At 41.6% G+C, this 25,444-nt stretch overlaps 1 protein-coding gene across 3 annotated transcripts in view; it reads left to right on the top strand.

Moving 5' to 3' along the window:
* LOC144827567 (enoyl-CoA hydratase EchA19-like) overlaps window positions 1-25,444 on the top strand; it is a 326,574-nt gene that overhangs the window by 122,462 nt on the left and 178,668 nt on the right. For all 3 annotated transcript variants that reach the window (XM_078685825.1, XM_078685826.1, XM_078685824.1), the window contains one exon: window positions 10,086-10,230. In XM_078685825.1, the coding sequence (XP_078541951.1) occupies window positions 10,086-10,230 (145 nt within the window). The remainder of the gene's footprint in view (window positions 1-10,085; window positions 10,231-25,444) is intronic.

The following is a 25,444-nucleotide window of genomic DNA, read 5'->3' as shown; positions in this document are numbered from 1 at the left end:
TGATTTTAGTCCTACCTTTAATTTTTAGTTCACAAACTTCTGTTCCTTAAGGTTTTAATAAAGTTTTTTGAAAGATATGCATATTTGGACCTGCACTATAGAACTCCTTTTTTTGGCTTATTTAAATCCAAAACTTCTGAACAGATATTCCCCAATGAAAAAAGGCACAGAATGACTAAAAAAAAACATTTCGCTAGAAAATTTGGTGGCCACGTTTCCGCCAATTTTGGAGTTGCTTGTGGTCAAATGATCTCCTATAGACAATCTAATTTTAATGGAACGGAAAAGAGAAGTTTGGGATCCACCTTATAACTTTTGAACCATTTCACTGATCTCCCTCAAATTTGTCACATTTGTGCCAGAATTATTGAAATTTGGATTTCTCAAAAAAGTAAGTCAACTACAAATGTGCCACTGTGCTTTTGTAATGCTAATGAAACAAAAGGGGTGCTTGGTCAAATCCTGGCCAAATTGCCTATTCTATCATAATGGGATATGTCTTGAGACCTAGCTTACTTATAGTGTGTGACTTTGCTCATTAAAGAAAGATCATGAAGATTATGTAAATTGTTTCTTACCTGTAACGCACCGACTGCTTCCTCATATATTCCGGGGTGCCCACAGTTTACTCTATTTGGTCTTACGTAGTGGTCCTATAGCCTGTTTTTACCTGTAATGCACCGATTGAGATGCTGGGATTGAGATTTCTGTCATGACTTCAAACTAATTAGTTGTAAAGGGGCAGCTGAAATTCCAGGAGCCTAGTCCCAACAGCTCGACGACGTCGGAGGGCTGGAAGTGGTCCCCCGCTACACGGCGGAGGAGGGCACTGGACATCGAATGCTGTCTTATGTAAAGCGCGTTGATAACCTAATGGGTTCAAGATCCTGAAATGTGCAACGTAACTGATTCTATGTAAACTGCTGTGATAACATGTAACGGAACTGGTGCTATGTAAAGCGCTCTGATAACCTAATCGGTTCAAGTTCGCGCTATAGAAAACTCTAAAAATAAATAAATAAATAAATCACTGGTGGCTTTTTGGGACAGGTCATTCGCAAATCTGCCTTTCAGGGGAGATAGTCAAGGATTCCAAACTGGCATTTGTCCCACTCCTTATCTGACAAGTAGAATGAATCGGAGGCAGCTTTGAGCAATCCATTGCAAATACACAAACGATTATTATAGTTTTATGAAAATGTGTTTCTATATATTTCTAAGCACTGGAGGTAAATGAACAATTACAAAGTGTGCTTTCAGGGGCTCCAAAAGGTGCTCCTGATTTCTTGAACCAACTTTGCTCTGAACATTCCTCATTTGAGAGAATCTACAGATTCATTCTCAATTCACATTGAAATATTCATTGTTTATCGCACATTTTTTTAAATTCATTCAACTACTATGCCTAAAGCATAGCTAACTTTTCAGTCACTTCAAACATACTTTTCCCACACATCACTTTGAACAATAGGACTTGCAGATCTGGAGTTTTGTGTGCAATTTTATATGATTATTTGCCAATGAATACTGAAAAGAAGGTAGGGTTTTTTTGGGTCGCATTCAACACAATCCCAGATGTGGCACTGTATGAAGTTGGGTTGAAACACTTGTTCTGCATGTTAATCTTGTTGATGATATGTATAGAAAAATTATGAACTTCGTAGTCATCAAGTTCACATTGTTTGGGAAATGTTTCTTAGAATGTCCCAACAAAATCCACATTTATCAGTCCACAAATGTGCACTGTCAAAGTTTGTGATTGAAATGCCTTAAAAGCTCAATGAATACAACTTGTTATGAGGTATGTTACGGTTACCTGCTGAGCCAATTTATATGTTTGCTATTTCAAAATCAAATAAACTCCAGGAATATCCTAATGTGCCAGGGCCTTCAATTTGCATTTCAACTCTTCAAAGGCTTTGAAATGCCTTATTCAACCTTCCTTTCCAAAGCGCTGCTTATGACTTAACATAAGACCACTTTCTATGATGAGTCAGATTTTATCAGGTGGAGCTATTTTTAGGGCCAACTGACAGAACAGATGTTTTGTTAATTCAGAACGTGAATGAGCTATAAAGATTCCTCTAAATCGTGTTGCTTTCGGTATGTGTTCGAAAACAAAGAATGTCAGTTTATGTCTTACAAATTGCTGCTTATTTTTATCCTGGAGAGTGTTGTTTACCTTTCTTTTCCTGACTGAAAAGTTAGAGGATTTTGTAAAGGGAACTCTATGAAAATCGTTCTGGGTTACAGAGAGTTCCGACATGATCACGGAAGCACCGTGCTCACCCCCTATTCCCCGCGCCGCTGCAGAGTTCGCGGTGCAGGGTGTTAGGGTCTGGAGAGGACCTCGGAGGGGGCTAACGGTAAGGTGCTAGAAAGGCCTGTGGGCTTAATCATGGACACACACGCACTTCGATAGTTAGGTGGGACCGGAAGCCTCGAGCGACCTCCTCCCCTTTATTTATAGCCTTCTGGCCACGCCTGGCCAGAAGGTGATACATTGTGTGGTTGTGTTTCCGGGTCTCAGCCGAGACCCGCGAAACACTAGACTGCTACATCCCTTACCAAGTTAGTGTTCAATTTTCTTTTCTTTATCACCACCTTGCAGAGTCACCATTCAAAGTCCGCCAGTATCCGACTGGGTCTCGGATTCGGTCTCAGGTTGTGAGAGCTCCGCCCTCGGGTAAACAGATGTTCAACCTCTCCCCTCCGGGGAGACGAGGATGTGTTAGTGATCTCCTCATTCTCTTGGGGCTCAGACCTGGTGTCGGGTGAACTGGCGATTTCGGAAACTGGTTCTCCACCTGTCTCTGAGTTTTCCTGTCTCGATGAAATCCGTTTGAACCACGAAATATTCCTGGTAATTTCTTCCCCCGGCTTCTGTGCGGTCACCGCCGTCCCTTTTGTGGCCTTGACTGTCCATGGCTCAGCTTCATACGGGGTCTTGAATTTTCCTCCGGGCCGCCTTGCTCTCACCAGCACCGCATCCCCTGGAACTAGCACTCTGTCTTGCGCCCGCCGCTTGTGGCTTGCCTTTTCATTCGTTCTCCTCCTTCTCTCTTGAGATTCAGCTGGTGAGTAAGGTTTAGGGCTCCAATTCTCAGCTGTTGGTAACAGGTCACGTCGTGGTCCTGCAAACATCAGCGACCACGGGGATCTTTGGGTAGTGCTGTGGGGAGTGCTTCTGTATTCCCTCAGTAACAACTGCAGCGCCGCCTCCGGATCTGACCCCTCTACCAGTGCAATTCTCAGAGTCTTGTTCACTGTCCTCATGAATCTTTCAGCCTCCCCGTTGGCTTGGGGCCCTTGGGGCGTGATCCTCTGGTGAGTTATTCCTAGTCCTTGTAGAAACTCTTTGAACTAATGTCCCTGAAATGGGGGCCCATTGTCCGTTTTGACTACCTGTGGGAGGCCAAACATTGCGAAGATCTTGCTGAGTATGGGTTGTACATTTGTGAAGCTGGTAGATTGCGCTACTTCTACCACCGGGTATTTCGTGTAGCTGTCCACCAATACTACAGTCACTCTCCCATCGGGGAAACTCCCAAAGTCTAGACTGACCCATGACCATGGCGCTGGGGGTAGTTCTTCCGTTATGACGGAAGCTGGCGCTTCTGGAAGACTGGTAAGTTGGCACGCTCGACAGTTCCTTACTAGCACATCTATTTTTTCGTCCATGTGAGGAAACCACACCTTTTCCCTCATTCGGGCCTTCATCCTCTTCGTTCCCTGATGTCCTTCATGAGCAAGTGATGTTGCTCGATCTTGAAGAGTCCGTGGGATCACTACTCTCGTTCCTCGAAGTATCAGTCCATTGTTCGCTCTGCTGAGTTCATTGTGCTCTCCAAAACTGGGACAACCTCGTCCGATCTGCTTCGTCCCAGTCACTCACGTTTCGCAGAAAGTTCTCCCACGACCCTGTGTCCATTGCCGCTTTAACCCGGGTGATAACAGCATCTTCTCCAGACTGAGCCACAATCTCTTCTAGTGCCATGGCTTGGGGACACGAGAGTTGGGACACCATGTCGACATAGTCTTCAGTCCGTGCCTCTTGATCCAGGGATTCACTTGCTTCTGCCTGGGGATGTCGCGACAGGAAATCCGCCGGGTTCTTAGCTCCTGGTCTATAGACTAGGTCCATTTGGTAGTGTTGAACCTGGATGGCCCATCTTTCAATTCTCGGCGGTGGATGTGGGGCATTACCTTTGAACAGAGGTACTAGAGGCTGATGGTCCGTAACCATCCTGAAGGGTTGTCCGGTGATGTATAAGTGGAAATGATTGCAGGCCCACTTCACAGCTAACGCCTCTCTCTCTATCTGTGAGTATCTGGCCTCCGTTGCTGTGAGCGCCTTACTGGCGAACGCCAAAGGCACCCATGTCCCAGGTTCCGCTTCTTGCGTCAACAACGCCCCTAATCCCACCGGGCTTGCGTCAACTAAGATTTCAGTTTGGCGTGCCGTATCAAAATACGCCATTGTTGTGCTGTCCAGCAGTGCTGCTTTTATCCTGTTGAAAGCTTCTTCTTCTGTCGGTGACCACCGCCATGGGTTCTCTTTCTTCGTCAAGTTTCTCAGCGGCTCAGCTATTGTTGCTAATTGTGGGATGAATCGGGCACAGTATTGAGCCATTCCCATAAAGCTTCTCACCTCTGACGCTGTGGTCGGGGCTGGAGCATTCTTGATGGCAGTTGATTTCCGTGGGTCCACTTTGACTCCTTCTGTGCCGAACACGTACCCAAAGAACTCTATTGACTGCCTAAAGAATTGACATTTTTCTTTGTGCAGCGTGACCCCGAACTCTGCCAGTCTTTTTAGCGTTGCCTTTAGTCTCTTGTGATGTTCCTCGCTAGTCTTGGCATGGATGAGGATGTCGTCACAGACATTTAACACTACACTCAGTCCCGACAGAATCTCTTTTATTGTGTTTTGAAAAATCTCAGCTGCCGAGGTGATGCCAAAGCTGAGCCTCTTGTACCTCCGTAGGCCAAGATGTGTGGAGAACGTTGTGATGTATCAACTCTCCTCCGCTAGTTTCAGTTGATGGTATCCAGCATTTAGATCCAGCTTGGAAAACCATTGCGCCCCATTTAAGTCTGTAAGGATGTCATCCACTGTGGGAGTGAGATGCCTCTCCCTTTTGACCACTTTGTTCGGCATTCTCATGTCTATGCATATTCGGATTTTTCCAGGTTGTCGAGGCTTCTCCGCAATCACCATTGGCGACACCCACGGTTTCGGTCCCGTCACCTTTTCAATAACCCCCTGCTCTTCCAGTTTGACTAGTTCTTGTTCTACCGCTGTCCTAAGATGAAACGGTATTCTCCGATGCCTTATTGCGATTGGTGGTATGGCTTTGTCTATATGTAGTTTGACTGGTGGCCTCTTGATGGTGCCTAGACCTTGAAACAGTGATGGGAATAGTTGAAGGATCTCCTCTGTGTGGAACATCTTGACTGCATGTGCAAACGCAATCAATTTGAGTTCTTCCGCCGTGTGACTACCAACGAGCAGGTCTGCTTCTTTATCAATCACGTGGAAGGTCTTCGTCAGCTCCTGATCTTCGGCTTTCACCCGCACCGTCATTTTCCCTCTCACAGGCAACGGGGTCTTGCTGCCATAGGTTAAGATTCGTGCCTTCGATGGTGCTAGGTGAGGTCTTGGTCTTAGTGCCTTGTAATGCTGGATGCCCATGACATTGATCGTCGCGCCGGTGTCTATGACTCCTGTCACCGTCGACCCATCGATTTGGATTGGGCACTTGGGTTGTGGCCTGCGCCGTCTCTTGAGTTCACTTTCGAACGATACATAATAGCATTCGTCTTCATCATCTGTTGACGAGTCCTCCAGCCGGTTTGGGTGACGGGATGGTGTTCTGTTTCCTCTCGCCGATTGCCCATCCCGTGTATCTTCTAGAGCCAACCGTCGAACTGCTTTGGTTGGCATTTTCCTTCCCTCTGGTTTTTGCCCTTGCGACGTTCCTCTTGCTCCTCCTCTGCATACGCTGGCAAAATGATTGTTTCCTCCACATTTGTCACATGTTTTGCCTCGTGCAGGGCAGCTATCGCGATTGTGTTCTTCGTATCCGCAGGATCCACATTGTGAGCGTCTCTGTGTCCTGGTCGGCCATCTTCCTCTACTCCCGCGGTTGGCGCTCCGTACAGCATCTATTCTTTCTGTCTTGACTGTTACCTCAGAATTTGCTGACGGGTTGATGACTGATTCCATTGCTGCTGCTCGCGCATCTGACAGCTCATGTGATCGAGCAAGCATTAGTATCTCATCCAGCGTTATGCGGGGTTGCCTCAATATTAGTGTCCTTAGATGTTTGTTCTTGCACCCCTGAATCAATTGTGCCATTACCTCTTTCTCTTGGTCATCATCCGGGCATGTGCTTATTAGTTCCCTTAGTCGGGCATGAAACGCATCCATGGTCTCCCCTTCCCTTTGCCGGGATTGTCTGAACTTAAACCTTTCATAATGGGGATTTAGTTGTGGGTCAAAATGCGCATTCAGCGCTTGGACTGCGCCATCGTAATCTGTCGCTGCTCCTGTGTTAGGCAAATGTAGAAATAATTTGTAGAGTTCATCGCCTCCAAAGTGCAGCAATAGGGACCTCTTCACTTCATTGTCTTTTTCCCTCGTTGCCGTGAAGTAATTGTTCCGGCGACTCAACCACACCCCCCAGCGTGGCGCTGCCGTGCTTGGATCTGCTAATGCACTGAATAGAGGAATAGGATTGATCTGGGCATGCGGCAATGGTTGAATTACTGCGCCTGGCCCTGGCTGTCCCGCTTGTTGTGCTGGGGCTACTTGTTGGGCTGGGGCTACGGCTTGTTGCGCCCCACCCACAGCTGCTGCGCTTTGTTGCACCGACATGTCCGTTTCTTACTACACTTGTTCCCCTTGTCCTGTGTGTGTAAACTACTTCCTTTGGGTGCTGTGCCTTGAGCTCCTTCTTTGTTGTGCTGCCTGCTTGCACTAGATTCACAGTTCCCACTCTGCTGTGTGTTCTTACTCCTCCTCAACCTCACTGGTGTGATTACCCCACCTTGCAATGTACGTTTTCCTTTTCCAACAACAAAACAATTTATTTTTTCTTCTTGTTGCTGCAGCCAATGCTTGATGGTTTATTTGGCACCCACAGCTGTCCACCGGTCCTGCCTCTTCTCCTCCTCTCTGGACACTTCGTCCTCCCTGGGGAGCCTCGCCGCTGTTTCCCGCCCAGCACACGGCTTCACCGCACGTCTTCAGAGCTGGGAGGGCCTTGGACGTACTGCGCATGAGCGCGCAGCCGATCGCGGCCGACGGGCCTCAGCCAGGCCACACCACGCAACCAGGCCGTGTCGCTCCTCGCCAACTGCCGTTCCTCACTAATCCGGTCCCTCATGCAGCACAGCCTACGCTGCTTCCGGAACATCAGCCACATGAACGGCTCCCTCGGCGGCACCACGTCGGACACCACGCGGCGCCCAGATCGTGCAGAGGCAGTCGACCGCTCCACTCCGATCGCCGAATCCAGGGTTCACGCGCCTTGGCACCACCCTCGTCGCCAGTGTTAGGGTCTGGAGAGGACCTCAGAGGGGGCTAACGGTAAGGTGCTAGAAAGGCCTGTGGGCATAATCATGGACACACACACACTTCGATAGTTAGGTGGGACCGGAAGCCTCGAACGACCTCCTCCCCTTTATTTATAGCCTTCTGGCCACGCCTTGCCAGAAGGTGATACATTGTGTGGTTGTGTTTCCGGGTCTCAGCCGAGATCCGCGAAACACTAGACTGCTACACAGGGAAGGAGTTAAGTATCAAAAGGTGGCCTAGTGTACATTACAGAATACTGCTGAAAGGACTAAATGAAACAAACATATATCGCTGAATTCTAAAGTTGTACTGTGGAGCGAAAATCAGATTAGGGTTGATTTAGGGATTTGTAGTTTGCAATATGTTTGAGGAGTTAGGATGCCACAGCCTTTTCAGTTCTTTTCCCAGGAATGGTTGTTCAGAGACTTGTCTGGGATTCTGAAGGTTGTTTGGGCCGAAATGTTGTTTTTTGAGACCAGGTGTGGAGTGACTTGGTCAGATTTGAAAAATGTTGGGAAAATGCTGTTTTCCAGGGAGGTGTTGACTATTTTGAGTCACAGAGTTGAAACATCTTCTTTGGATTCCTATATCCAAGAAGCAGGTATAGGTTCCTTGTAGAAACTCTAGGAATTTTTATGAGTCTTATTTGTGAATCTTATTTGTGAGATGAACCCTGTATCAAGTTTTTCGAATGCAAACTGTTTGGGGGCCATCTCTTCTTGTGATTTCATAAAATGGAGAATTTGTTTTTCAGCGAGCTCAAAGTGGATTGCATCAATTTTGCACTACAAAAATGATTGCAGTTTTGTTGACCTTGGCTTCAAAGCTTAGAAGTTTCGAGCTAGACGTAGGATTCAGACAGCGCTTTATGGTGTCGAAAAGAGATCTTGTTCGGTATATAACTTCTTCAACTGTATTTTTGAAATAGTTTGATTTCTAAGATTGTGTGATTCTGTGGACTTTGTTCTTCTCCAGATCTTTTCTAGTTTTCTTGTTATTTATTTGCGTTTGTTGTGATTTTTTGGGTACCAAGGTGTGGGGTTTCTCCTTGATGGTGTTCGGGTTAAGTGGTGTTAGTTTGTCCAAGATTTTCATGGCTATATCATTATAGAAATTGGTGAGTTCAGTTGTAGAAGTATGTAAGTTTGGAAAATGAGCTGTGCTCTGAGCTTCTGAAAAGAGATTCATAGTAATTTCTTTTAGAGGTCTTTCCCAGGTTTTCATTGGTTTCCATTGACTTGTTTTTACAATTTCTATTCAGCGGAATGTATTGGGAATCACAAGGTGGTTGGACCAGTAGATGTCCTGAGAGTAATTTAGGAAGGTGATGTTTGGTTTGCGTAAAATTAAATCAAGTCTGTTGACCTTCTTATGAATGGGCTAGGAGAAAGCCTGTGTCAGGTCATGGGGGGAGCGAGTGTTGTTTAGTCTTTTTGTAAGTTTTTTTCACAATCTTCCATAAGATGTTGGAATTTCCCTAAACAAATACTTTTCCATCATTTTGATTAGTTCTTCAAATTGTTTAAGAAAAAACACAATGTGGCTATCAAGTGGTTGAATGATGTGGAAACAATAGGACGTTATGTGTTTTACTTGCATCAAACAGTTGTTCAAAGGAAGTAAGGTTGGGGAGTCTGTTCTGGAGCTTTTACAGCAGTTTGCGTTTGACCGAAATGCCTCCCCATTTTTGTTGTGTATGAAAGATAAAATAGTCTTTAGGTAGTAGTGTGTAGAAAGAAGTTGGTAAAAGGGGGCAAACAAGGTCCAATTGATAAATAGCAGGTCAATATTGAGCGAAGTTAGTAGAACGGCTATTTCAAATGTATCTTCCTGAGCTGACGTAGCATTGATTGAGAGTGCATTTTAGGTTTGTAAATTGCGGGTGTTTGCTGTTTGAATTGTCAGCCTTCATTGGATGAGGTTTTCCAGTTGTGCTCCTTGCTAGGCTCTCCTTTTAACAGGTGGGTGCCTGTATATTTGAGGATAAGGTAAGGGTAGGAAGGTGGCTTGTTAAAGCACATCTTTGTATATTTATGATGGTATCAGAGTGATAGGGAAAAATAGCTGCGGAGGAGAGAATTACTTTGACACAATTACAAACTAGGGTTTTGTGAATTTTTAATATCAGAAAGGCTCAGAATCCTTGCTATTTAGCAGAGTGAACAGATCATTAATAGACGGAATTCACTCATTTGCAATAGAATCCACTGGGAGTATTGTTCTCAAAGTTATGGTACCTCACTGCAGTTGCTCAGATTTGCCACTATATGGGGATAGACGGGTGAGAATAACTTGCACTGATATGTAGACTAATGATCAAATAGAGAAACTTCCTGGCTGACTGCCTTCTTTGGGTAAAAGCTTAGCTCAAATCAAGGAGTACATACTAATTTAATGTGAACTATTTGGGGGACACTGAACTGTCTCTGCATTACATGTTTTATGCATCAATTAAGCTAGATTTGTGTTTCTTTTTCTATAATTGTGTGTTGGTTCTTTGCAGGGCCCAGCCCGCATGCGGTTTTCCAAGCCTGTGATTGCAGCAGTGAGTGGATATGCAGTAGCTGGAGGTCTTGAACTCTCCCTTCTCGCTGACCTCCGTGTTGTGGAGCAAAGTGCAGTTTTTGGAGTTTTTTGCAGGCGCTTTGGTACGTGCCCTTACGACGCTTATTATTGCAAAGTTTCAACATCCGTCACCATTGCCGTGTCAATTTACATTGTATGTTTGCACGAACCTCAAAGTAAAACATCTTTAAAATGATGCACTGTATTTATAATTGAAAGAAAATATATAACCACCAGTTAATTCATGTGTGACAAGCAAGAGGTAAGATCCGTAGTGCATAAGCAAAAATGTACTAGGTCGGGAGCAGGCGAGCAACACCCATTGGGCTCACGGGACTTCAGCCCCCCGTCGTGTCTGTCAGCCCGAGCGGAGACAGCTTTGCGGGCTGGCGAGCACCTAATTGCAGCCGCACCCGAGTACTTAACTGGTCTTTAAAAGACCATTTAGTTGTAAATGAGGCTTTTGTAGTGTGTTCACTCCTTCCTACAGCCACTTTGTCCGTGGTTGCCCCCCCCCCCCCCCCCCGAAATGTGGCTCTAGTTGCCCGCCTGGTCGGGAGAGGAGTAACATATGAAGGGATGAAGGGAAACCGGAGAAAAGCGATCCCTCAGAAATACACTACTGCTGATACTGCTTGGTGTTTTTAGAAAAGTTGCATGAAATATTCTCAACATAAACAATGGACATTAAGTTGGGGTGGTGCTGAGAGGAAGAGGTGCAAATTCTGGTCCTTGATTGAGTCAAAAACCAGTTTTACCTTTAGGCCAAGAGGGAGTTAGAGCACATCTAGCATCTTTTAGGAACTGTACTGTGGGTGATTGACTGTGGTATTGCGAGGCAGAACTGGAATAATGTTTCCTTTTCTAGTTTTGGAAGCCTACTAAAAAGAGCCATTCTTCCATGTGTCTAAAATACAATACTGTCATATACAATATGTCAATACACAGAAGATACCATGCCCCGAGGTACTATTTCAGTTGGTGTCTCCAACCGTGTTTGTGGCCATCACGATTTTCTGGGCCCAGACTGTGAAATAACAAGTGGGACCCATAATCACCAGGTCCATTATTCAAGCAATTCCTGATCCGGGTCCCATTTCCATGAATGGCCTTGTTCCTTATGCACTAACGTGGCACACGGCAAACCTCCTGTTCCCAATAGTTTATGCTTTCCACCTCAAAATGTGCTCATTAGAAGAAAAAAAAAAAACAGGATCGGAAACATACTTATACTAATAACAAACAAGCGGTCCAAATGACACAGAAATTAAATATAAAATAACTGAATAGATTCACGGATGAAATTTAAGCAAAGCAGGCTACTTTCAGAGCCAAAGCCAATTCATTTAAATAAAATACTTTGCCGAGATTAAAAAAAAGTAAATTAGTGGAAGTGAAAGAGGAGGAAATAGTAAGGGACACTAGACCAAACCCCAGAGCAGCTTAGCCAGACGTGTACTGTTGTGTACATGGAGTGGCAAGTTGCTGGAGGCCATCAGTGGTTTCTGCACAGTGAATGGATTGTAGTCGCCTGTGTATTAGCATTTAACATTGCTCCCTTCCAGGCGTACCAGGAGAGAGCTAGGGATCTCCAGGCAGGTTTGATTCATAGAGGAGGTGCATTGTTAGATAGTGAATGTAGGAGATAACTTGGAAAAACTCAGAATCCCTGGCAAATATTCAATATGAAGTGCTCGCGTTTGCAGAAGCATTACTGAAGTACACACAGACATACACAATATCAAGCATATAAGACATATTCAATAAATGTTCCTCCTCAGACATATACATGTGGAGTGCCCCAAGGATCAGCAGATGAAATTAACAGTGAGTGGGTTCTTCTGCAGCGCATGCAAGGAGTTGACCAGGATTTACTGCAAGTTATCAAATCATGGGAAATGTTATAGATCTAAGCTAGAAGACCTTTTTTTTTTTTTTTAAAGCAGATCATGTACGTAGAGTCTGCTTTCGGTAAGCCTCTTGCTCATGAGTGAATAGCATTGGTGTCTATTTCAGGTGTCTCTTCTTGGTTCGATGGCTTTCCACCTGATTCTTGTGTTTGTCGAGCACAGTAGCAGTTCACTCTCAAAGTGTTCTGATTGGATGAGTTGTATCCTATCACTGCATACTTAAAGGAACTATTGTTGTTTACTTTCCATTCAGCATTTCAAGACAGTGCATATGTTTGCTCCCTCTCCTGCTCCCAATGCCCCCATCCCACTTGTGGGTGGCTATGTTGCAGCAGCCAGTGTGAATGCTCTCGCACATCATTTTTCAAATCCCAATGAAGGTGAGGGCAAACTACAGGAGTTCCTCAGGGGTTGAGGGGGCCCAGGCCATGACGAAAGTCCTGCACCAATGGCTGCCCGAGGATTCATAGTGTCTGCCAACCCCAGCTTCCGGCATCCGAGGCAGCAGGGAGAGCAGCACCACTTAATCCTCCACCCTTACTCAGAAATAGATGTGTGGGCAAGAGAGAACAAAGTCGGCTCCCCTACCCAGCAATGGAGAAGAGTATGCTGGACAGGTGACAGCATGACAATGTACATATTTTGTTATTCTGGTGCCCAAGGGGCAAAGGACGCCACCAGAAGAGTGTTGTGGAGCTTGGGCCCTGTCAGGGAAGAAACCCCTGGCTTCTCAGAGAGGCTCACAGCATTGTTTTCTAGCTCACAAGCCTAAGCCTCCCAGCAACAGTGACCCTGGGAGAAATTTCTTTGTTTTTCAAGCACATCAAGAAGTGGGAATTTAGGCCCAGAGGTATGCCATTGATGGACATTTTTAACCCCTTGCTTGCTCCCGTCGGCCGTTGGCTGACGGGAGCACTACCTTGCTAGTGCTGCCGTCGGCCAATGACCGACGCGGCCCCGCCCATTTTGCAGAAGTGCCGCACTGCCGTGAAATCGCGGCCGTGGCAAAGGGGTTAAAAATGATCTTGACTGAATGTTTCCTATGCTAACAGTCAAAGACATTGGCAAACCTCTTAACACCACCTTGGTTTTGTCAATGCTTACCTTACTTTCCAGTGCATTATCTTCTTTATCGAGGTAGCTACTTACAATTGAGTTTAATGTTCAGGTCCTAAAGAATGCTGAGCAAAAAGCACTAAAAAACAGCAGAAACATGTGATCCAGCGGCCTATAGAAAATATGCCATAACCAATGCTACCCAACTCTATAACCTGTTACCTAAAATACTACTCTAACCCATGGACCCATTAATTAAACATGACATATTTGACCTACTGAATCAGGTGATCAAATTAATTTTATATACACCTTATTCACAACCTATGTACATTTCATATACAACCGCAATAATAGTTGACGTCATTTGAACAAAACCTAACTATTTAAATGACCACCATGGCGATGGCATCTAGCTAATAGTAACCTACGCTTCTGAATAACCAAGACCAGCTTGTTTCAAAAGTAAGATTTTATTAACTAATTGTAGATAATTCAAAATATAATTTTATAAATGCAATTTTATTAGCAATATAGTAAGCATGTTTGCAAAGTATCATGAGAAAATATAGTTTAAGCAAGGAAATATAAGTTTAGCATTTCTAAAAACCTAAGTCCCTAACTGAGCTAAATAAAATGGAAATAAAGTAAAGTTCTTTGAGGATTCTTACGTGCTCCACGCAAAGTCCATCAGCACGACACCCTCATCGGAAAATCAGAAAGCAGCAGCCAGCCCATCCCCAGGGCATGGACTTTTTATACCTTTCTATGCTAGCTAATCTAAGTAAAGGAAAATTTTCTGCAAATAACGATGTCTCATTGGACGAAGGGTGACAAGTGACATGTCACCTACATTTCAAAACTTCCATTCGGTCATATTCTTTGGGACCATTGTCTTTCTTGTACGAGTTCCAAAGCTTCCTTGGTTTGCAACAATTTGAACAAGAGTTCATACTGACTCCATTGCACTTCCGCGGATGCCAAGTTAGCGAAGTTCTTTTCTACCGGTTTCTGACCTTGGCCACGTCCGCCAGAATGATGACAGCACATCATCTTTGCTGAATGAATGCAACTTTTGATGGAAAGCTTTTTCTTTCTCAGAGTCATCTTGCGCTCCTTGCAGAATTAAATTCATCGTTTAGTAAACTCGAGCAAACTAGGCCCAAAAGCAGGCAACTTATTTTTCTAGTATAAAACAAACACAAGGAAAGTATTAATGTAAGAATTGTCATTTATTCTGTATCCACCCTTCATTTACTAATTGATTAACCCACCCAATTAGTCTAACGTTACCTAGCATCAAGCAACATATAAGCAGCATTTTATATCTACCAGTCTTCATGAATCCATGAAACCTTATGTGCACCTAGAATAGTAGAAATGACATCACATAGACAAGGAAAGCAAAATAAGCACATGCTCTTTAAATCTGCTGCATTTTAGTAATGACAAAACGAAAACGACAAATTAATTTATTATTTTTGCACAAACAAAAGATGCAACATTTATGCACATTTATGAGCACACGTGTTACCAACCCCATGTGTAAAGTTTAATCTAGGTTGTGTTAGCAAAACACACCACAAAACGTTAATAATATTATTTATGTTATGGAAATGTGACTTCACGAGTTTAAACAGAATTCTGTTTTCTATCTCGCTCCATCAACTCCCTCATCTGGTGATTAACAAATCACCACACCACCACCCAAAATTTGGAAATTTAAACTTTCTGGAAAATGATTCAAATTCATTTGTGTCAGTATTTCTAAAAATCTGTTTCTGCAAAATCCTTGCAATTATCATAACGAGCTCTATGTAATTCCTGCAACTCAATCTCCCTCTCCTCTTCTTTTTTGAGTTTATAAATTCTTTTCTTTTCTTTCATTTGTCTCTTTCTCTTATGCAACAAACAACAACATTTTGTCAAAATAAAAATAAATATTATCACAATCAAAGGTGCCAAAATCTTGCCAAGAACTGAACTTCCAATATCATGAAACCAATTTTTGATTGATTGGAATCTTTTTGAAAGTCTTTCTGAAAAATCTTCTTCTTCTAACGGAATTATTTCTGAATGCATTTCTGTGATGTTTTTAATGTACATCTCAAGGTTCCTACTCTCATCAGGGATATAGGTGCAACAATGTTGCACATGTAATATGCCACAGACTCCTCCCTCTTTTGCCAGGAGTATGTCTAAAGCAAGACGATCTTGAATCACCATGGATCTAATTGCAATGACCTCAACATTTACTAATTGGAAACCATCAGCTGTATCTGTTGATAGTCTATCAACAATTGTGGACAATTTTCTGATTCTACCTGAGTTCAGGGTTATACCTACAATAGGTATGACTGCTTGGAAAATATCTCCTATTACTTCTGTAAAAGATTCTCTTTTTACTCTATTTACATGATTATGAATTTTGAACAAACCCTCTGAATCTCTGTCAACATGGAATATCTTAGGAAACACAATCCCAACATAACAGGTTCCGTACCAATGGTCCGGAAGGTTATAATAAGCCTTGTCACCACACACAAAATAAATCCCAGGGAAAATTGGATCTTTTCCACCTTTGAATCCCCAACCTCCCATGATCTGATAAGTATCTTCACAATTACTCGCACCCACAAAGTAGTTATCAAAAAGTGTATTGTCTCTTCTAATGCAAAGCTTACCACTAACTGGTTTGTCTATGTGAATTGCAACATTATCAAGCATTGTGCCACTTAGCTTCTCATCCTCTTTCTGCCAGAACCTGGATTTAGTCTGTTTAACTATCTCATTTCTCTTGTAAATTGCTCTCCTTTCTTCAACCAGGTTCAAAAACTTCTTTCCCTCAGCACTTAGTTTGCAAGTTAAATTATTCTTGTAAGCATACTCATAGGTAAGTTCATTAGTAACAAGGAAAAATTCCCTCATCTGTTTAGCTCTCTTATGCTTATTCAAAGCACCCTCAATTTTTAAATTAGCAAAAATCTCGTCAAAATCTGAATAATAGTATTCTAAACGTCCAGTCTGATAGAACAGACTAGCTAACACACTACATGTCACACCATATGTAAGAGGAAGCATATTGTATGTTACTCCCTCAGAAACAGAAGCAGGTAACTTGACACAGACATAGCAGTCTTTTGCATCCATTACCTTGACATATTCACTCAAAAGCTTTGTGAATGTATTGCTTGAAAAATCACTAATTGAATTATCCTGATGAATGTTAGGTTGATGATCAATAACTTTGCCAGTTGCACTATTTTTGTTTTGACTAACTGAAGCTTTGCTTGTCATATTGGCTTTGTGAAAATCTTTGTTATATTCAAATGGAATAATAACAGCTAAAACTACCCAGAGCAGAATTAAAATGAGCAAACACACCAGAGTCATCTTACAGCATCTCTTAAAAATGGAACATCCTGAAGTACTTTGTTCCATAACATAAGGCATCTTTAAAAAGAAAAATGTAAAACTATTTTAAAAACTAAAACTAAAAGAATTAATTATTTTTTACCCCCCTTTTTAAAATATATATATATATTTTTTTTTAAAACCCTAACAATATTTCTTCGACCTTATGTCACAAATGAATTTTCTTCAACTAAACAACTTTTCTTCGACCTTGTGTCACCTAACAAGATTTCTTCGGCCTTTTGCCAAAAACTAAAACCCAAAATTTCTATACTTCAATCATTGTCACTAATTTCTTCAATTTCTTCTTCTTCTTGACTACTATCGTAAATGTCAATAACAGGTGGAATTACTAGATAAGTCCACTCAGGTGATTTGTACTTTTGATTTGGCCTTACAATCTTCTTTCCTTTTCTTGTTACAACTTCAATTTTCCTTCCAACTCCAACTTCCTTTTCAGAATCCTTTTGACTACTGATTTCTTCCACCTGGTCCTTCGGTTTCTTTATCAACCTAACTCTCAATCTTCTACCAGGCCAGTAATCTGCTTTTTTCACAAACTTTCTTTTTAGTTCTGAAGTTTTCAACTCAGATTTCCAAGACCTTTTCTTTGGACTTCTATTTTCACCATCCACATCACTTTCTCCAGTATCACTGTCTGAAACTTCAACTATTGACTCAGGAACTTCTCTATTCGGCAGTTTCACTCCTTCAGGAACACTTTGTCTTCCATCACTGGTACTCGGCAATTCGTCTTCCTCCTCCTCTTCAATTACCTCCAACTTCCCAGATTCTGGACTTCTGTTCCTTACTTCAGAGCTTAACTTCTGCTTTTCGATACTCTCCTGGTCAGAAATTTCTTTCGGTTCAGCCTCACTGTCTTCAATGGAAATCACTCCATTAATTTTCCTGACTGACTCCTCAGTCGTTTTTCCTTCTGATAGATTCTCTTCTTCTCCAGAATCTATTTCAATTATTTCAGAGCTTTTTCTTGTCACTAATCCTTCATTCACAGGCACAGGTTCCAGATGTCGACTTCCCTGTCGATCTTCAGTCTCTGGATTTGTTTCACTTTCTACTTCTGAATCAGAATCATCTGTAGTATCACTTTCAACATCAGAACTCTCAGGAGTAGGCACTGGAATGGTATGACTAGGATGTATCCACCTTTTCAATCCTCTGCATTTCACTGCATTTGTAGTAACCAGAATTACTTGTCTAGGCTTCTGCCACCTAGGAGCCAAACAATTTCTTCTCCGATGTACTTTTGTTCTGACCCAATCACCAGGTCTCAAATCATGTGTTAGAACTTTTTCATTTGATTGTGCTTCAGTTCCCACCTGATTAGACACAGAAGTCACTATATCAGATAACCTTTTACAGTAATCCAAAATAGCACTGTCATTTATACTCAACAATTTGCCTACAGGTACAAAAGCCTGTCTCATGACTCTTCCCATCAGTACTTCATGAGGACTCAAACCTGTCTTTTTATCAGGTGTACTTCTCAATGACATTAAAACAAGTGGAAGTGCATCAGTCCACTTTACACCTGTCTCTAGACACATTTTTCCAATTCTGTTTTTAATTGTTCCATTAATCTGCTCAACCACCCCAGATGCCTCTGGTCTGTATGCACAGTGTATTTTCTGCTCAATGCTTAATGCCTCACATATCAGCTTCATCAGTTTGTTATCAAAATGGCTTCCTCCATCACTCTCAATAGTGACTGGAAAACCGTACCTTGGGATGATTTCTCTCAGCAGCAATTTTGCCACTGTGATTGAATCACAATGTCGTGTAGGAAATGCTTCCACCCACCTTGAAAACAAACAAACAATTACAAGAACATATTTCAAACAATTGTGTAGGGGCATTTCAATGAAATCCATCTGCAATCTGGTAAAGGGACCACCTTCTCGACCAATTATCCCTGTACCCACAACTGATTTTCTGTTTGGGTTCATTTGTTGGCATGACAAACACCTTTGACAAAAAGACTCTGCAATCGTTCTGAATTTTGTGTTGAACCAAGTCTCTCGGAAAAGTCTGATCATAGAATCTCTTCCAAGGTGAGCTGGGCCATGATACAATCTGGCCATATCAGCAATCAAACAATTTGGTAAAACTACTCTGCCATCTTTATAGACCCACACTCCATCCTCATCACGTGGTCTACAATCTGATCGCAACCATAGATCTTTTTCCTCATCATCTGCTTCATTTTGTAAATCTCTGATTTCATTCCATGTTTCTACCACTGTTGTTAGCATTAATGAATTTGAATCAGTTTCTTTACTCTTTTCCCGATTGTATGCACAACCCTTTCTTGCACAGTATTTTGCTGTCTCATCTGCATAGGCATTGCCTTTTGAGATATAATCCACTCCTTTTGTGTGCGCAGCACACTTCACAATTGCGATTTCTTTCGGCAACTGTATGGCTTCAATTAATCTTTTGATAAAGACTGCATTTTTAATTGGTGAACCTGCTGAGGTCAAATAACCTCTCTGAGACCAGAGCTGTCCATAATCATGAACAACCCCGTACCCATACTGACTATCAGTAATGATGGTAACTCTTATATCTTTTGATATTTCACATGCACGAATCAAAGCAATCAATTCAGCCACCTGTGCTGAACGAATTCCTTCAAGACATGATGCTTCTTCAACATCTGCAACTGTACAGACAGAATATGATGCTTTCAAAACACCTCCCTCTGTCCTCAGACAGGAGCCATCCACAAAGTAGACAACATCTGATTCAGGCAAAGGTACATCTTTAATGTCCTGCCTTGGTTTGGTGCAAAATTCCATGACATTCAAACACTCATGTTCCACTTCATTTTCATCAATTATTTCAGAATCAGGCAGTAATGTAGAAGGATTCAGATTTAAACACCTTGAAATAGAAACATTATCTGCTCCTAGTATGATTTTCTCATACTTTGTCAATCTGCTACTTGTTAAATGTTGAGTTTTACCTCTTGTCAATAATATTTCAACTGAATGAGGTACAAAAACTTTCACAGGAAATCCCATTATGATTCCTTCGCTCTGCTCAAGACTGACACTTGTAGCTGCAACTGCTTTTAAACAACCTGGTAATGCTTTTGCAATGGGATCGAGAACCGCAGAAAAATATGCAATGGGCTTCTTTAAATTCCCATGTCTCTGGATTAACACAGACAATGCACATCCTTCTCTCTCACTGCAATACAGTTCAAAATCTTTCTCATAATTCGGCATGCCCAAGGCAGGAGCTTGACATAAGCTCTTTTTCAGATTCTCAAAAGATTCCATCTCAGCCTCATTGAGAATAATTGGATCTTTCACATCAGATCTTGTCAGTCTCTGTAGTGGTTTCGCAATTACCGAAAATCCACTTATCCATTGTCGACAGTAGCCAACCATTCCCAAAAACATTCGAACCCGTCTCTGTGTTCTGGGAGGTTGCATTGCTTGAATCATTTTAATTCTCTCAACTGTCACCTGTCTTTTTCCCTTTGCAATTCTGTGACCAAGATATTTCACCTCTTGCTTGCAAAACTGTAATCTTGCTGGAGACACTTTATGTCCCTCATCTGCAAGATGATTCAAAAGTGTTATTGTGTCTGTCACACAATTCTCTCTCGTTTTAGCAGCTATCAACAGATCGTCAATATACTGCACCAACGTAGACCTACCAGGTAAGTCCAAATTTTCCAAAGATCTTTTCAACAGCTCATTAAAGATAGAAGGACTCTCTGTATACCCCTGTGGGATTCTACACCATGCGAGGGTCCTACTCTGGAATCTGAAAGCAAAAATTTCCTGACTCTCTGGATGTAGAGGAACAGTAAAGAATGCATTGCAAAGATCAATGACAGTATACCATTCAGCATCATGTGGAATCTGATACAAAATCACTGCTGGGTTTGGAACTACAGGACAACATGGAACCACAATTTGATTAACTTTTCTTAAATCCTGTACTATCCGATACGTTCCATTCGACTTTTTAATTCCCATAATCGGTGAATTACAAGAGCTACTCTCAATTTCTTTTAAGACACCTTGTTTAATGAATTTGTCAATCACAGGTATGACTCCCTCAATTGTCTCTGCTTTCATTTTGTATTGAGGTATATTAGGAAACTCGATTCCCTGCTTCAGTGTAATTTTGACTGGATCGACATGTTTCATCAGACCCATCTCATTCCCAGTCAAATCCCAAATTTCAGATTTTACTGTTTCTTTGAGTTCTTCTGGCAGATTTTCCTTTTCAAATGTAGGAAACAATTTTGTTTCCTCTGTTTCCATTAACATCATTGTCAATCTGTACAAGCCATCTTCTTCCATTGTTTGTAATTCAACTCCTTCAGGAGAACAATATATTCTGCAATTCATTTTACACAATATATCTCTGCCCAATAAATTCACCGGACTACTGTTACAAACCACAAATCTGTGTTTGTCTTTGAAATTTCCAATTTCAACTGGTACTGGATCAGTCAAATCAGTCCTGATTTGTTGATTGCTTACTCCTACAACTTGGATGGTATCCCCAGAGAGAGGTAGGTTTTCTATTTCCACTGATCTAACAGTAGAACGGGTAGCACCAGTGTCCACTAGAAAAGTGATGTCTACATCTTTAACTTTCCCATTTACAAATGGACCAGACTGGTCAACCTCAAGAGTGGCTCCAACAACACACTCTTCCTCCTCTCTCGGGCACCGTCAGTAACAATCATCAGAATCACTCTCCTGTCCTTCTGTTAACAAAAACTGTTCTGCGGTATTTTGCACTCTCTGCCTTTTCGGTTTTATTACCTGATCTTCTCCTTGAAATCCCACACCTACATTATATTTCTGTGTTCCCCCACAATTTGGATACGGTGCCTGAGGCAATTGATTCTGACGGTTATTCACCTGATTCACCTGTTGCTGATTTACCTGTTGCTGCAACTGTCGTTGAAGACTCAATTCGTTTAAACTCTGTTGCAACTGTAGCTGTTGCTGCAGGTCATCATCATTCTGCATCTGTGGATTTAATAATGGGCTTTTTAAATTTCTAGGCGGTTTCTTACACTCGTCTTTCCAGTGTCCAATTTCGCCACAATTAAAACAAGGTAACCTTTGTTTCATCTCTTCAATTTTTGGATTAAATTTTCTCACAAAAGTATTATTTTTAAACTTTCCTTGCCCTTGGTTCGGATTTGCAGTTTGCACAAAATTGGTGTTTTTATTACCAAGACTGGCAATCTGTTGCTCAGCCACCTTTACCTGAGCCCACATGGCTTTTTCCTTGAGCTTCTTTTGTCTGACTTCCAACTCATCACTGCAGTATTTTGCCTTTCTCAAAATGTCATCAACAGAAAGTCCTTGCCATCCGACAATACTGTTTCTGATCATGTCTGCAATTTCTGGTTTTAAACCATAAACAAATCTGTAGACAAAATGACTCGTATCCTTCTCGTCTAATTTTTCATAGCCACTGTATTGTTTAAAAATCAACAGTAACCTTTCATAAAACGAATGAACTGATTCTTTTGTTTCCTGATTTGTTCTTTCTATTTTAACCCAATCAACCTCTTTTGGTGGAATTTTGTTTTTCAACCAGTAAATCACTTTTTCGTAGAAATCCATTACAAGAGGATTTGGAGCACCTGTTTCCTTAACCCGATCAGGTTCCGCTTTTGGCCAACTTATGGATATTTTACATTCTGTCCAAAGATCTGATGGGACAACTATGTCAAAAAATCCATCCAGATCAATCCACAGAACTTTTGAGACTTTGATAAACCTATCCACCTGCCTATACCACTCCACTGGCTTTTCCCTCAGTTTCGGAAAATCATTTGTGAACAGTAGTATGTCTTGTCTTGACCATGGGACATGAACATATCCTCCACCTGCAATCTCTCTCATTGGAAATTGTTTTGACAATTTTTCCAATTTCTCATCTTCCTTCTTTTTAGTCCATTTTACTCTCCACTTATTCAGTTCTCCTAATTTTTTAATGTACACAATCAGATCTTTAATATGCATTATTCTTCCCATAGAATTCAAACTTTCAATATCATTTTCTGAAAAGTCTAATCTGTAATGTTTTGCAAAATTCTTCTGTCTGCTCACATCAATTTCTAGTTCAGCTGCCAGTTCTTCCAACTGGTCATATTTATTTTTCGTTTTCCATTGCATACTCTTGCAAATGAACAGTAGTTCATCATCTCGATAATAATTTAGACTGTCAGGACCAATGGTACCAATTATTAATTCCTCAATATTTGCCTTTAATTTTGCAACATCAAGTTTAGGTTTGGTCACCCTAACTTCAGGACTCTCAGCATCAGATTCTGCACCCATCGGTGTTTTTGGAGATAAATCCTCATTAAAAGTTAAATCAGGCATTCTCGATTTTGAAGAGTTTATTTCAGATAAGTCTGAATAAAATTTTTCAGCAACCTTCTGGATTTCTGCATTTAAAGGAATAGTTAACCCTGTCTTATTAGCTTCTCTTTGTTCAAAAACAGGCTGAACAGGACCAATAGTTACTGGAACTGTCACAGCTTCCATGCTTTTTGTTATTTGTCGAATTAATTCTTCTTTTGATCGTAAATACTCAGAGGACTCAACAGCCTCAACATTTCTTGTTTCTCTTACATAATTTTTTGGAGCTTACCTTGCTCTTGGAGTCGCTGAAAAATATCTACCCTCATTACGGACATTTTCAAATTCTGGTCTTTTTGGAGTTTCAACAATTTCACAATTATTTGGATAAAGTCTCGGAGCTTCATTCATTGGAGGTGCACTTGGTGAAGTTTCTGTAGAAACCACCGGAGTAGACCATGACCTAGGAGGTCTAAAAGGCTGATTCCTTTTATCTGTAGTGTATATTTCTTCTAAAACTGCATCTTCCGATTCACTTTCCAAAGGAGCACTATTTCTTTTTTTCAGTTTCTTTTCCATCAGGAGAACCTGAAACCATTTCTCTAATTACAAAAAGTCCCTCACTCATGTTTCCCTGTCTCCACATTCGCATCCTGTCTTCATGTGACTCTCTCTTCCAACTTGGAGGTTTAGAAGATCTTTTAATTCCACTTGCTTCCCTTTGTAATTGGTACATTTCATCTTCCCACTCAACTAAAGCCTCAAATTGAGTTGGTCTCGGCTTGGGTTTAAGAGCATTCATTTTCTCTCGCAAATTTCTCAAAACCTTTACATTAAATGAACCATCATCAGGCCATGCTAAAACACCGTCGTCCTTTGTGTAGTGTTTCCAGCTATCGAACCACAGAACAGTATGATAACCATATTCACCTTCCATATACGCTGCAGGTGTTTTGTACTTATGAAGTAATTTACCACCTCGCGTTTCAATTTTCTTGTCAGGCGATATAAAATTTTTAAGTTTCTGAAACAACGTTGGCTTTTTCTCAACGTGTTTAAAATGATAACTCATCTTTACGAGTTATTTCCAATTAACAAATTTGTTCGTAAAATATTTCCGGGATGTTCCGCTAAAACAACCAATCCGTGCGCGAAACACACCAACAGGCCAATGAGGGTTGAGCTACGTCACTTTTCTACTCAACCAATAAAAATGAAGATTTTCTGAAGAACCAATCAGCTTACAGTTCGTCAGAGACTCAAGAACCAATCAGAGCACAGCTTGTGACGTATGTCACCCAATCCCAGTGCGGCTCTGTGACGTACACAGCAGCTGCGGTTTCTCGCTTCTCACTCCTTGCGCTTACCCCTCCTTCACAAAATCTTTTCACAGCGCCATTTTGAGAACGCTTTCTCTGTTAAAATTAATTTTTAACAATGACAATAAGGACTCATCTGACTGTTTCTCTAATTAGGATAGTTTGCATGCATTCAAGTATTCACAACTTGGAATAGTCGACGCTATTCTCATAAAATAATTTTCACTCGCCAGTAGAGCAACTTTTACTCTACCCTTCTATCGAGTAAAATATGAACTCATTTCCCTCAGAACGCACAACTAAGTGACTGTTCGAAAGTTCCACTTGAACATACCTTACAAAACAATCACGCACTTTCACACGGAAAAAATCCCTAACTTCAAACACACATGAAATCCGTACAGGACTCTCACCTGTTTATAGAAATCATGCACCGTTAGCAAAATATTGCCGTTATCCTTACAGGACTCTCACCTGTTTCTAGATATAAAACATGTACCCCTACAGGACTCTCACCTGTTTATAGGTAATCATATACCGACGTTATCCTACTCTTCACTCAAGCTCGAATATAACTAATACTCTTATCACAGTGAGTTTTACAACAGGCGCTTTGTCCCTATTCTCATGCTGCTCTAATTTCTTAGAAAATCCTCACTATACAAGATTCACACCTAGCCCTAAAACTGTGTTGCACGACCACAACACTGTGTTGCACGACCACAACACGTGATACACGACGATATCACTTGTGATACACGACGATATCACAAACAGATCAGATGTCTTGCGTGACTACCTTCTCATCACACAATCTGTACCGGTACAATTCACGTATAGCACGAAAACTAACTCAACATATGTTAAACATCGATCCTATTTCTATACCATAACATATCAATAACACCTTAGTTACCCCTAGCAACGCCTTGGTTACTCTTAGCAACCATCCTCTGCTACCAGAAGAATTGATCCAGCGGCCTATAGAAAATATGCCATAACCAATGCTACCCAACTCTATAACCTGTTACCTAAAATACTACTCTAACCCATGGACCCATTAATTAAACATGACATATTTGACCTACTGAATCAGGTGATCAAATTAATTTTATATACACCTTATTCACAACCTATGTACATTTCATATACAACCGCAATAATAGTTGACGTCATTTGAACAAAACCTAACTATTTAAATGACCACCATGGCGATGGCATCTA

Source organism: Lissotriton helveticus, chromosome 4_1 (assembly GCF_964261635.1).
Source record: "Lissotriton helveticus chromosome 4_1, aLisHel1.1, whole genome shotgun sequence".
Taxonomy (NCBI): domain Eukaryota; kingdom Metazoa; phylum Chordata; class Amphibia; order Caudata; family Salamandridae; genus Lissotriton; species Lissotriton helveticus.
This window is presented reverse-complemented; position numbering and strand designations above follow the sequence as displayed.